Source organism: Oryctolagus cuniculus, chromosome 6 (assembly GCF_051225735.1).
Source record: "Oryctolagus cuniculus isolate XC-2025 breed Fujian yellow rabbit chromosome 6, ASM5122573v1, whole genome shotgun sequence".
Lineage (NCBI taxonomy): Eukaryota > Metazoa > Chordata > Mammalia > Lagomorpha > Leporidae > Oryctolagus > Oryctolagus cuniculus.
The window spans coordinates 144,540,307-144,554,358 of NC_142872.1; the positions used below are offsets into that span (position 1 = coordinate 144,540,307).

Here is a 14,052-nt window from a genome sequence, read left to right on the forward strand (position 1 = left end):
ATCCGAAGCCAGGAGCCAGGACCTTCCTCTGGGTTGGCCCCTGCTGGTGCAGGGGCCCAAGGACTTGGGCCATCTTCTACTGCTTTCCCAGGCCATAGCAGGAGCTGGATCAGAAGTGGAGCAGTCGGTTCTCGAACTGGCGCCTATATGGGATGCCGGCACTTCAGGCCAGGGCGTTTACCCACTGCGCCACAGTGCCGGCACCAGGATGGTTGTATCTTAAGAATGTTGGTCCCAAGAAGGAGGTACCTTTCTCTGAAGGGAGGAGAGAACCTCCACTTTGACTATGACCTTGTCTAAACAAGATAAGAGTCGGTGAACTCAAAAGGCTTCCATAGCCTTGGAAACTCATGACTGGTGCATAGGGAGATTACTGATGCCATAAACAGGAGTGTCAATTTGTAAAGTCAACAACAGGAGTCACTGTGCACTTACTCCTCATGTAGGATCTCTGTCCTTAATGTGCTGTACATTGTGATTTAATGCTATAACTAGTACTCAAACAGTATATTTCGCTTTGTGTTTCTATGGGGGTGCAAACTGTTGAAATCTTTACTTAATGTATACTAAACTGATCTTCTGTAAAAAAAAAAAAAGAAGAAATTATCAACTCCCAACTTGACTCTCACTGGGATTAAACATGACAATAGGTCTGATCTGATTTCATCATCATTTAAAAAATCATCTATTATTTTTCACTTTATGTTTGTGTGGGAGCAAACTGTTGAAATCTTTACTTAATGTATGCTAAACTGATCTTCTGTATAGAAAGAGAATCGAAAATGAATCCTCATGTGAATGGAAGGGGAGAGGGAGTGGGAAAGGGGAGGGATGCGGGTGGGAGAGACGATATGGGGGGGAAGCCATTGTAATCCATAAGCCGTACTTTGGAAATTTATATTCATTAAATAAAAGTTAAAAAAAATAAAAAATAAAAAAAAAATAAAAACTACGGACTTTAAAAAAAAAAGAATGTTGGTCCCATCCTTATTCTTCTTACTCAATTATTCCAAAAGGATGATGAAATTGTACCAGTTGTTTTCCCAGTATATATTTAAGCTATGTATCCAGTATGGGAGGAAACTGTTACTTAGCAATGAATTCCACATTGTGCCTGAAGGACCTTTACATTTTTTTTTTTACCAAAAAGCTCCAAATAATGATGTAGAGTGATCTCTACCTTTAAGCATGATGAACAGCTCATCATGCCCCATGGAGTAGGCTTTGTAACCCAAAGGACCATGAGATGTTCAAGGCATTGTTAAGGAAACAATTTGCTGGATGTGATAGGGGTCCACAAGGGACATCCCAGGTTTGGTGATTCACTAGGAGGATGCATGGAAGACAGCATATACTTGTATTCATGGCTAAGACTTATTACAAAAACAGATATAATGCAAAATAAGCTAAGAGAAAATGTTCATAGGCATAGTCCAGAGGAAATCAGGCATGAGCTTCCAAGGTCCTGTCCCGTAAGACTCACCCAGGATACATTCAATTCAACAAAAATTGTGACAATGTGTATGGAGTGTCTATCAGGGAACTCATGAGACCCAGTATTCAATGTCTGTACTTAGAACTGGTCACTCAAGCACAGTGTATATCTAGCATGTACCAACCCTTCAGGTTCCCTGAAGGAGAGCAGATGTTCAGCATAAATGATGTTGTTGCACAGTTTGGGCACAGTGATCCATCTGGTTACAGAGTTACGGAAAATACTCCTGAGACCCAAGTTTTCAGACTGTTACCAAGGGACAATCTTGCAATAAGGACTTCCTAAGGAAAACAATCTTAGGCCCATTAACTTTTCCCCTCCAAAGTTGTATAATAAATGTAAAAATTGCGGAATACAACCCCTATATACCATGGCCACCTTCTGGAGTTTAGTAATGCACATTATTGAATATTATTTAATCTTAGACTTTGAGAAGTAGTATGGTATAAAAGATTTTTAAACCAATGCTTTCCCCATTGAACCATGGTCTTTTTTGTTTGTTTGTTTTTTTGAGAAATAGAATACTATCTACCTTCTGTTGGATACTAATATTCTTTTTTTATTATTTATTTTATGGGGCCAATGTTCTGGTATAGGAGGTTAAGCCTCAACTTGTGATGCTGGCATCCCATATGGGTGCTGGGTTTGAGAACTGGTTGCTCCACTTTTGATCCAGCTCCCTGTTCATGTGCCTGCGAAAGCAGGGAAAATGGCCCAAGTCCTCGGGCCCCTGCACCCACATGGGAGACTTGGAAGAAGATCTGGCTCCTGGCTTTAGATTGGCCCAGACCTAGCTGTCGAAGCCTTTTTGGGAGTGAGGCAGCAGAAGGAAGATCTCTCTGTCTCTCCTCCTCCCTCTGTAACTCTAGGTTTCAAATAAATATTTATTTATTTTTAAAGCTTTTTTTAGATTTATTTTTAAAATCTTTAAGATTCATTTTTTATTTATTTGAAAGGCAGAGTTACAGAGAGAGGAGGAGAGATATAGAGGATATTCATCCACTGGCTCACCCTCCACATGGTCGCAACAGCTAGGGCTGGACCAGGCCGAAGCCAGGAGCCAAGAGGTTCATCCAGGTCTCGCATGTGGGTAGCCAGGCCCCAAGCACTTGGGCCATCTTCTGCTGCTTTCCCAGGCACATTAGCAGGGAGCTGGATTTAAGCTAGAACTTAAGGGCACCCATACGGGATGCCGGTGTTGCATGTGGCAGCTTAACCCTTTATGCCACAACATTGGCCTTGGATACTAGTATTCTACAGAATTCAATTTGGAAAGTCCTGGATGAAGTATATGTACTCCCAGCATTTCTCCAGATGCAGTCATCACTATTCATTAAACACACTAATAATAACTTCTAGCATTCATGAGTACATGGCTCTTACTGTGTGTTAAGAGCTTTTTATAAAACAATGCATTCAAAATAACAGATGTTGGGCTGGGTCATCTCTGAGTAGGGCAGAGCTACACAGTAGGGGATTCAGAGCTCAGACTCTGAATTTGCCTGCCTGGGTTAATTTCCCAGCTTTGTCAGTGATCAGCTATATGACAAGTGGCTTAACCTTGGTGTACCTCAGTTTGTTTATCTGTAAAATGGGAAGTGTGCTTAGTAAAATGGAAGTCTACAAATGAAGTTGTTACTGGCTCGAGGAGTTTTATCTGTTGCTTTGAATCACCATAAGGCATAGATAAAGACTTCTGGCTTCAGAGGGTTACGAGATGGGCTGATCAGAGGGAAGCCCGAGGACCCCAGAATGGTCCCAGCTAGAGTTGGTGTCAAGCCCAAGAAGCCCTATATCCACTGCCAGTCAAAGCTGGGGACCAATTCCAGGGAGTAAACACAGAGTGTCACAGGCCAAGAGACACCATTAATTTCCTGGGCATCTAGGACTAGGGCCAAGAATAGAAGTGATCTGTTTTCCTTGTAAACAGCAAGAAAGTCTCCAGTTAAATCTGGCAATTTTGTCCATATGCTCCAAGAAAGGCACCTCACGAGAAAATCCCCTCTTGTCTCAAGACTCATACAGATCTACATGGTAGAAAAAGGAAAAGGGAACAATGCTAAATTGAAAAATGACAAACTACCATCAGGAAAAAGCCGATTTTTAATATGCCTTAACACATTCTTTATCCCTTCTCAAGCTATCTTCAGCTGAGGAATGTTCTATGTAACTGAATAATCCTTCATCAAGATCTATGAAGAGTCAGCAGTGTCATTCTGGAAAATGAAGGGCAGTGATCTATTTGTGGTGTGCAGCCACAGGTGGATGTAATATGTGGGGGAAGAAAACCTCACTGTATGGGGTGTGAGGTAAACAGTTGCTTGAGTGAAAAGATTAGTTTGCTATCTCTTTGAGACAATCCTAGGTTTGTCATGTCCATAATTGTTCTCACAGAAAATTCCCTGTAGCCATTTTCTTAGCATCCTTCTGTATTTGAAGTCAGGATCTAGAACTTTCCATATTCCGTGGTTGCATTGTGCTTGGTGCTTGGCACACAGTATAAGCATAACAAATGTTCACTGAGTAAATCAATGGTCTTAGTTCATAGATCCTTCTGTTTCAAACGTTCAACACCAGCCTCCCTCCCTAGCAGCATTGGATATGTCAAGGCCTGCTTGTTCACTGAGCCCTGCCAGACCCTACTCTCACCACTGACCCAGGGGCAGGACCTGTTCTCATTGCACAAAGTCCCTTGTGAACAACAGTATGGGTTACCACTGTAGGGGCTCCCACTTTATTCCTGCACTGTTCTAGCACCTTTGCATGGATCAGCTCTTTTATTCCACACCACCACCTGTCAGGCAGGTCTGTTTACTGCTTTCACTTCACATGTGTGCATCAGTAAGTCCAGAGAAGAAAGGAGCTTGCCCAGAGTCTCATGGCTGGGAAGTGACAGAGACTCTTTAGTAACTGCCTCAGACATGGGATTTACCAGGTCGTGAGGTGGCTTATTACGGTTTAACTGTTCACCAGTTTATGTCAACGCTAACCTGAGAGCAGTGCTAACTAAACAAATAAAACCAAGGATTTTGTGGTCAGACAGACCTGAGGTCAAGGTCCAGTGCCTCCAATAACTAATCATGTGGCCCAAACCAAACTATTTCAATCTCTCAGAGCTTTGGATTCCTTTCCACAAATGTTAATTACAGAAGAATCTATTTCATGATGTAGGCTGTGAAAATGAAATGAGTCAAAGAATGTGAAGTGCTTACCCAAGTGCCTACTACAGAGCTTCATGAACACTAATACTCACTTAAATGTCTGTTTTGTAACCATACGATCTGGGGTTTGCTTGAGGATTTGACAACTGCCCATCAAGATGAATGAATGGATGAAAGAATGAGTGAGTGTGTGTGTGGGTGTGTGAGTGTGTGTATTATTTGTCTTTATTTGGTTGTCCAATGCAGTAAGATGCAAATAGAAAGGTCAATGGCATTTTTATTGTCTCATAGCAGATCTTATTTCTAGGATGGAAGCCTCATGAAATAAGTGTCATCTGATGTTCAGTTCACAGCATAGCTGATTCTTAATCAATGTGGCACCCAAGCAGCCATATTGACAAGAGGAAACCCCACTCTCTTTTTCCTTTCTTTATATCATTCCTAGTTCTGATATTTTACTTTAGTTTCTTCGATTATATACCATCATCTCCCCGATATGCCTCTGTGACCATCACTTGCTCTTTCTTGCCATATGGGACATAAATCTTTACAACTCACTTTTCAATGGCTCCATCTTGATGAACTAACTAAACATATGTTTCTTTCTCTACTTGGTAAGGCAAAAGAAAATCATAATTTGGCAAATTCATATCTCCATAACATTAAGTATAACAAAAGCACTCACTATGGTAAATATCTTTTTTTCCTTTTCAAAAGATTTATTTATTTATCTGAAAGGCAGAATTATAGAGAGAGATGGAGACATACACACACATACACACACACACAATCTTCTATCCACTGGTTAGCTCCCTAAATGGCTGCAATGGCAGGGGCTGGGACAGGCTGAAGCCATGAGCTTGGAACTCCATCTGTGTATCCCACATGTATGGCAGGGGCCCAAGCACTTGGGCCAGCTTCAGCTGCTTTATTAGCAAGGAGTTAGATCAGAAATGGAGCGGCTGGGATTAGAATCAGCCCTCATATGAGATGCTGGCATTGAAGGCAGCAGCTTAACCCACTGTGCCACAATGCCAGTCCCTATATTGAACACTTTTTCAAACTTCTGACAATCTCACAAAGACCGCAGGGCACAGGGGATGTTTCCAGGTGATGCAGGACACATACCAAAGTCCTGCTTTAGCTGTTGCTGATTGGTGGAAACTTGGACCTATCAGTGTTCATGTACAGGGAATTTGAAAGCGTGTTGGGGAGGGTCAGAACATAAATAGGGCAGAAAGAAGCAAAGCCAAGAGAGCACTTAAAAGAGTTTCAAGGGCTCTAGCACAGACAGAAAACATACAGAGAGTGGGCAGACATTTTCTACCGTCCTGTGAGATGTCATACAGATAACAGATATTGTGTCTGAAGACCAAAGAAGGTAGTAGGTAGAAAAGCAGAAAAAAGTGGAAAACGGCACATATGATTGGATTCTTGCTGGTTTTCCAGAGAGAGTTCTAATTCTTCCTGCGCCTCTGCTGTTCTGCTCTGGAGCCTTGTCAGAAACCACCAGTGGGTACATTGGGACTGGCCCTCCAAACTGCACTGCCATGTTGGAGTCACCTTAAGTTAATTTCTGCTCCTTATAACTACAAGAATCCTAATTTACCATGACAAAATCATGGTAACAATTAGGGATGTCAACAGTAATCCTTACATGTGTGTAACACCGCACATTTACAAACTGCTTAGTATTATTAATATCTCCTACAAGCAAGTACTACAGTAATGCTGCTGAAGCAGTCATCCAAGAACTAATAATTGGGTAACAGCTGGAGGTTAAAAAGCAAGCCAAGGAGAAGGAGTGCATTTACTGAAATGATAGCTAATATGAAAATACTGGATATAATTTCCTTATATGAGTCCATCAAAGCCACATGACTACAGATCAGTGAGACTGTAGGGGGAATTTTTTTTTTTCCTATTAGAAACAAATAAAACAATGAAACAGATGGATTACTGTTTTTAAGATTAAGATTACAAGAGCACAAAACACTGGCTATGCTTAGGTGGCTCAGAAAAAAAAAAAAAAAGGTTTCCATAGCTCCTAAGAAATATGGTCTATTCTTACAGATGCCAATAAAGCATTATGCAACTGTCAATATCACAATGGAAGTGCCACCAAAGATTCATATTTAACAGACAAATGTCATTGACAATGGGGAAAGGTGGTTGGTGGGGATCTAAATTAACTAACCATGATTGAGGAAATAATTGAGGCAATGAAAAGATCAATAGGAAATCAAGCTATTCTCCAGGTCCTGAGGGCTTCTCAGTGGGATATTTTAAAAGAAGAGCACTTTATTAACTCATCCTATTTTTAATACTCTAAGAAATGCAGTGCAGGGGCCTGGCCACTGCTGAAATGTACAGACAAGGACACTTAAGCTAACAGGAGAGCCAGGGAACGAAGGATAAAAAGGAACTTGGTCACATACCTCTCCTGATGCAATATAGCCCTGCAGGCAGATCAAAAACAACAGAAACATTGTTCCAGATTACAAAAGATACCATGATCTTGCTGCTTTAGAAAATTTGGAAAGTCCAAGAGAATTCAGAGAAGGAAGTTAGAGATCACTGTTAAGCCACCCTCCAGGGATAGCACTTGTTAAAACATGGATGCATTTCTTTTCAGTATTCTTTTCTATGTGTGAAAGTAATATATATTTACATTTTATTGTATATGCATTATTAAAATATTTTTATATTCCTGGATGTGCTGTTTTCATATTTTTTTTCCGCTTAATATCTAGTGAGCATTTTCTCTCATTACATATAATTTCAAGGCTTTGTCATAATATAACCAACTATTAGGCATTTAAAGGGTTTCCATTGTATTATTTTCTATGGACCTAATGTTTGTGTTCCTGAAAAATTTAATGTAGAAACCCTAAATTCCAGTGTGATAGTATTTGGAGATAGGGCCTTTTGGGAGGTGATGAGCCCATGAGGGCAGAGGCTTCACAATGGGGTTAGGGGCCTTGTAAGAAGTGAAATTCCTCACCCTTTGTTCTGCATTGGAAGATATGCAAGATGACAACTGTCCACAAACAAGGACGAAGGCCCTTACCAGAAACTGGATCTGTTAGCACCCGCATCACATCTCATCTCAGACTTGCAGCCTGTACAACAGTGAGAACAAACATTTTTGTTCTTTAAGCCACTTGGGCTGTGGCACTTTTGTTACATAGCCCACACTAAGACACTCCTCTTTTTTTAATTTTTCTTCAGAAGTGCTATTTCCATTTTCTTTCCCTCCCCTTCCCTGAGATCCACCTGTACTTCTCCATCCACATCTGTGCTGTGGCAGGCTGAGCCCCGTGGACTGCACAACCGTGACCCCTTGCTCTCCAGCTTCTGCCAGTGAGCAGTGGCAATAGGAGGTAGGAAATGAGAGGCAGCTATCTTCCTTTGCGCACCCTGGTGACACTTGCTGTCTCTGGCACTTGGTTGCCTCCCTCTGTCAGGCCTCCTCCCTCTGGTTGGCTGACTTCTGCAAGACTCTGGCTCTCCCCAGACCTCTGAACACACTCCCTCCCCTAATTCCCCTCAGCCCATGCTGCAGCTTGTCCTGGCTAGACTGAACAACCTGCCTTGTGAGTGGCCGAGCAATTGTTCTTTGAATTCTCTTTAGATGCCCTTTTGACTGCTATTGAAAATTTCAATGAACAATTGCGCATTATATGGTCCAGCTCTGTGGAAACCCGTTATTTATAAAAAGCTTAAAAAAAGCTGACACATGCAATCTCTATCCCCAGTAACAGGAGGCTTGGTGCAGGTAAAATACTGATAACAAACTTGTGAAATAAGGAATGTCTTGACTAGAGCTTTCTCTCCTAATATTTTCAGAAAGTCTCTCTCATGGTACTTCCCTCATTTTTCTTTCCTTACATTCACAAACCACATAGTTTTCCCCTCCTCCCAGCCTTTGATCTTGCTATTAGCCCAGATCCAGTGGTCCCCCAGTTCCCTCCTTATTTCTAGGCCCTAGTGGAAGTCCTACTGCCTTCTTGAGTTCTTGGAGTTCACAACTTCTGAGTTACTGAGTTGATGCTCAATATGGTAGCAGGAAGTCACAGGTGGGAATCTGAATTTAAGTGAATTAAAGTTAAATTTAAAATTCAGGTTGGATATTTGATGCAGCAGATGGGATACCACGTGGGCTGCATTCCATATCACCATGCTTGGGTTTGAGTACTGGCTCTACTCTCGATTCTAGTCTCCTGCTATGTATACCCTGAAAGGCCACAGGTGACAACTCAGGTAGTTGGATCCATGCCACCCACAAGGGAGACCTGGATGGACTTCTGGGTTCCTAGCTTTGGCTTGACCCTGCACCAGGCATTTGGGTAGTGAGCCAGCAGATGGAAGGTCTCTGTCTCTCTGTCTTCCAAATAGCATGAAAATAAGTAATAAAAAAGTTCCTTATTCACACTAATCATCAATCAAATGCTCAGTGGTCATCTATGCTTAGTGGGTACTGGATTGAACAGGGCAGATCTACAATCTGTACATCATTTCAGAAAGCTATATATGACAGAGGTGTTTTAGAGTTACTTAACTATATATGATTTGAATATTCATTAAATCATAGGTAGTCCTGAATTGTTCTCTAGTTAAAACATGTTGGCAGAGACAAGAACTAATAAGAAGGAGTCTGTCTTCTTTATTCTGAGTCAAAACAGTGCCAGGCTCACAGAACATAGTAAAACCACTTGCTCACTTGGATAATGATTATGAGTACTCCCTACTAGAACATTTACAAACAAGGTACTCTTGATAATGAACGCAAGAATACAGAGCAACAGTACATATAGCCTAGATAAACTGCAATGTAGTGGTGAGAGGGATTCTTCTAGTCCTTACACTAATGCCAGCAATGACTCTGTACCCTATAAAATGTCCTTCCTATGTAGTCAGAAAGAACCCATGAGAAACTTCAGAAGTGATTCCTCAATAAGCTACTCATTCAGATCAAATGACACCTTCAAAAAGATCCAAATGCACAACTCTATATAGACGATTCCACAGCATCCCCTAGACTTGTTCACAATGAAAACCTGTCTCTAGTTACGGTACACCTCTGACTGCGATTCTGCTTGCCAAGGAAATGGGCCTGCATCTGAAGCAAGTGAATTGAAGTGATAAAGCTATATATCCCCTATACAATGCCTTCTCCCATCTGTGTTTTGAAATGATTGCAAAATGTTAACAAAAATTCAGTGTTTGATTTATTACAATAGCATTATCAAATCTATATTTCATCCCTACACTAATCTCTGGGAAGAATGTGTTCTTAGAGGAAAAGCCAGTTTCTATCTACCATTTACTGAGATCTGTGCTAATAATTAATTTACCAAAAAAAACCTTTTTTCCTCATAGCAACTCTGTAACCTAAGCATTTCTGTACTCATTTTACAGCACAGAACTCTTACTTTAAGAGAAGATATGTCGCTTGCCTAAGATTATATAGGCAATGAGGGACAGAACTGGGGTCACAACTTAGACTCCGACTGGGAAGACCATGCTCTGAGCCACTCTGTGAATCTTCACTCCAACACTGACAAAGGTGGTGCCGGGGATGGGGAGCTGGTGGAGGCTGCCACGACACCCACTGTATGGCCCTGTCATGCTGTTTCATTGTCTCTCTTCTTCAGCACAGCTTCTGGTCCCTCTCAAGGTCTTTTCTGGTACTTTAATTGAACAACATTTTATCTGAAGTGTCTGATGATATGCACAAATGGTGACCTGCAACTCGGTGAAAGAGGCACACCTATGTCTCCTGGAGCCTGCACATCTAACTCCAGTATTTGGCACAAAACAAAGCCTGATCTGAGAAAAGGTTGGGAATGCTTGGTGATCAAGTGTGTATCCCACTCCCATAGCAACCTTGACATAGATGCCTGAGGACTTCAAAACTCACATTTTTAAGTCTCAGAAAACTGTTTTGTTAGATGTTTCAAAGCCAGGAGCCAGGAACTTCTTCTGGCTCCCACATGGGTGCAGGGGCTCAAGGACTTGGGCCATCTTCTGCTCCTTTCCCAGGCACATTCTCAGGGAGCTGGGTTAGAAGAGGAGCAGCCAGGGGGCCAGCGCTGTTGCGCAGCGGGTTAACGCCCTGGCCTGAAGTGCTGGCATCCCATATGGGCACCGGTTCGAGAGCCGACTGCTCTGCTTCTGATCCAGCTCTCTGCTATGGCCTGGGAAAGCAGTGGAAGATGGCCCAAGTCCTTGGGCCCCTGCACTCACACGGGAGACCTGGAGGAGGCTTCTGTCTCCTGGCTTCAGATTGGCACAGCTCCGGCTGTTGCGGCCAATTGGGGAGTGAACCGTCGGACAGAAGACCTTTCTCTCTCTCTGCCTCTCCTCTCTCTGTGTTACTCTGACTTTCAAATAAATAAATAAATCTTAAAAAAAAAAAAAAAGAAGAAGAGGAGCAGCCAGAACCCAACTGGCATCCTTATGGGATGCTGGCAGTGCAGGAGGCAGCTTTACCTGCTATGCCACAGCACTGGCTGCTCCATTTTTCCTCTATTGCACTAACCACACTTCAACAGTATGTTTGTACATCTCATTTCCTATAGGTAGGATATCAGCAAGGAATGTGCTAACTGAACAATGCAGTTGCGGGGGCAATGCACTATAGCTCCTCATGAGATTCCTCCCTGGCATGGGAAAATGATAACCAATTTTAAGCATGCCAGGAACTCTTACATGCCTCCATACATAGATTTTTCCAACAACCAATGGTCAACTTCAGATAGCAGTGATATTCATGTTGACTTCTGTTAAATTCAGATAAATCCTCATTTCCTACTTATCTTTATCTTCTGCTTCTTTGGCAATTACCTTAAAAGCAAATTTAAATCCCTATAAAACCTGCATTCTAACAACTGCAATTAGGTACTTTAAAAATGTCTTTGTTATAGTTTCAGCAATATTCCTTGCATGCCCTTTTATCATTATGAGTCAAAATTGGCCACCGGATGACAAAATCAATAGTAGAGAGGCCAAAGCAGGATAAAAATAACCTGGGAATACACTTAGCTTAGGATATTAAGAGAGATTACCAATTGGCTGAGCATGTTCCAGGACTCCAAGTGAGTTGCACCAATTCACGAGAGAAGAATATGGTAATATGCGGAGAATAGAAAGTATTTTAACATGTACTTTGTTAGGAAGTTAGAGATATAAAACAACTTTCTAAAGAAAATGAGATGGATCAGTCATATAGGGTATGACATTAAAATCTATATGTGTGTGTGTATACATATATATGTATATAGACATAGACTTCCTTCAACGTACAATAATTAACCTTAAGATCTGTTGACTTTATGATGGTGTGAATCTGATACTCATTCTGTAGAAACTATGCTTCAAATATGTGAATTTTGATCCCTCCTTCCCACCCCTCCAACCAGTGATATTCCATATGATACTCTCTCTCCACACTGGGCAATGGCAGTGAGCTGCAGCTGTCAGTCAGCTATATGATCATGAGAGGAAAAACATGGGAGCTAAGCAACAATGTACTCAGTACATTTTCACCTTAAGGATATTTTCAACTTACTACAGGTTTATCAAGAAGTAATTCCATTGTAAGGGAGCAATTGTGTGTGTTCTCTTTCTTCCTTAACCCATATCTCTGCTATGGGCTGAACTGTTTTCCCTCCAAAACACATATATTGGACTCCTAACCTTACTACCTTAAAATGTAATTTTATGTGTATGCATGGATTTCAAAAGTTGTTTGCACCAAAATAAACTTTTCAAATTCCACTTTCCATGAATTCTTGAAGTTCCCTCATATTTGGAGACAGGGTCTTTAAAGAGATAATTAAGTTAAAATGAGTTCATTAGGGTGGGCCCTAATGCAATATGACAGAAGTGCTTAAAATAAGAGGACATTAGGACACAGACAACACTCAGTGGGAAGACATTGTACAGATACAGGGAGATATCAGCCATCTACAAACCAAGGAGAAAGGCCTCAGGAGACACTAATCCTACTGATATTCTGATTTTGGACTCCCAGCCTCCAGAATACTGGGAAATGAGTGTCTGCTGTTTAAGCCACTGTGTCTGTGGTCCTTTGTTATGGTCACCCTAGTAAACTAATATGATCTCTCATCAGGTTCTAAAACCAGCTGGGACAGGGACTATTTATACTGTGTTCTCAGCTGTAACTGAAGTACCTGGCAGAGAGCAAGGATGAAGTATTACATTCCCAGTATATTCGGTTAAAACAACAAACACAGCAGGCATCTAAGAGCATATGCTCTTTGGATGTGAATCCTAGCTTCATCACTTCTTAGAATAACGTGACCTGCTTTAAATCACTTAACTTGTGTGTGCCTCAATTTCTTTAAAAAAGTATTTATCTGTTTAAATAATTGAGAGGGAGAGGGAAATCCTCCCATCTGCAAATTCACTCCCCAGATGCATGGGCCATGGCTGAAGCTTGAAGCCAGGAACAGCAATCAGGTCTCCTATGTGGGTGGCAGGAACCCAATTATTTATGTCATCACTGCTGCCTCCCAGGGTCTGCATTATCAGGAAGCTGGAGTCAGGAGCCTGAGCTGGGAGTAAAATTCAGGTATTTCAATATGGGATGTAGGCACCTTAACCACTAGGCTAAATGTTCACTTCATGTCCTTCAATTTCTTGAGTTGCAAAATAGAGATAGTAATAACCTCTAGGGGCTGGTACTGTGGTGCAATGGGTTAAAGTCCTGGCCTGAAGTGCCAGCATCCCATATGGGCACAGGTTCTAGTTCCGGCTGCTCCTCTTCCAATCCGGCTCTCTGCTGTGGCTTGGGAAGGCAGTGGAGGATGGCCCAAGTGCTTGGGCCCCTGCACCCACTTGGAAGACCTGGAAGAATCTCCTGGCTCCTGGCTTCGGATCGGCACAGCTCCAGCCGTTGCAGCCATCTGGGTAGTGAACCAGCAGATGGAAGACCTTTCTCTCTGTCTCTACCTCTCTCTGTAACTCTGCCTTTCAAATAAATAAAATAAATCTTTTAAAAAAAAAAAAAAACCTCTATCTATCTCAGAACTGCTGTAAATGTACAATGACAAAGAAAACAGCGTGTTTAGAATAGTGTTGATACATAATAAAGCATGTAATAAACAATAGTGATTATGTAATGCTATTTGTACTGGCCTCATGTGGGATCAAGTATCCTGGGCCTACATACCAATTCTCATAAGACTTGCACAAGTCTAGCTTTCTGAAATAATCACTGATCCAAAAGATTTTCAGGTATTATCTTGAGCCTACTAAGTAACCAATCCATAACAAGTGCTCGATAAATGTTTAAGTCTGAATATTCTCCAGAACTGCCCTTATAGGATCTGGAGTGGAGCTGCTAAGTTGCAGCCTTTCCTACCCCAC

The 14,052-nt window shown here is 41.7% G+C and overlaps 1 protein-coding gene across 16 annotated transcripts in view; it reads right to left on the reverse strand.

Annotated features, from left to right (window-relative positions):
- Positions 1–14,052, reverse strand: part of SAMD12 (sterile alpha motif domain containing 12) — a 490,839-nt gene that overhangs the window by 155,735 nt on the left and 321,052 nt on the right. The window contains exon 5 of one of the 16 annotated variants that reach the window (XM_089335613.1): positions 7,708–7,778. The exons of the other annotated variants lie outside the window; for them this stretch is intronic. Within the exon in view, the coding sequence (XP_089191739.1) occupies positions 7,723–7,778 (56 nt within the window). The 3' untranslated portion in view covers positions 7,708–7,722. Of the gene's footprint in view, positions 1–7,707; positions 7,779–14,052 lie in introns of those variants that run through there. 16 annotated transcript variants of the gene reach the window in all.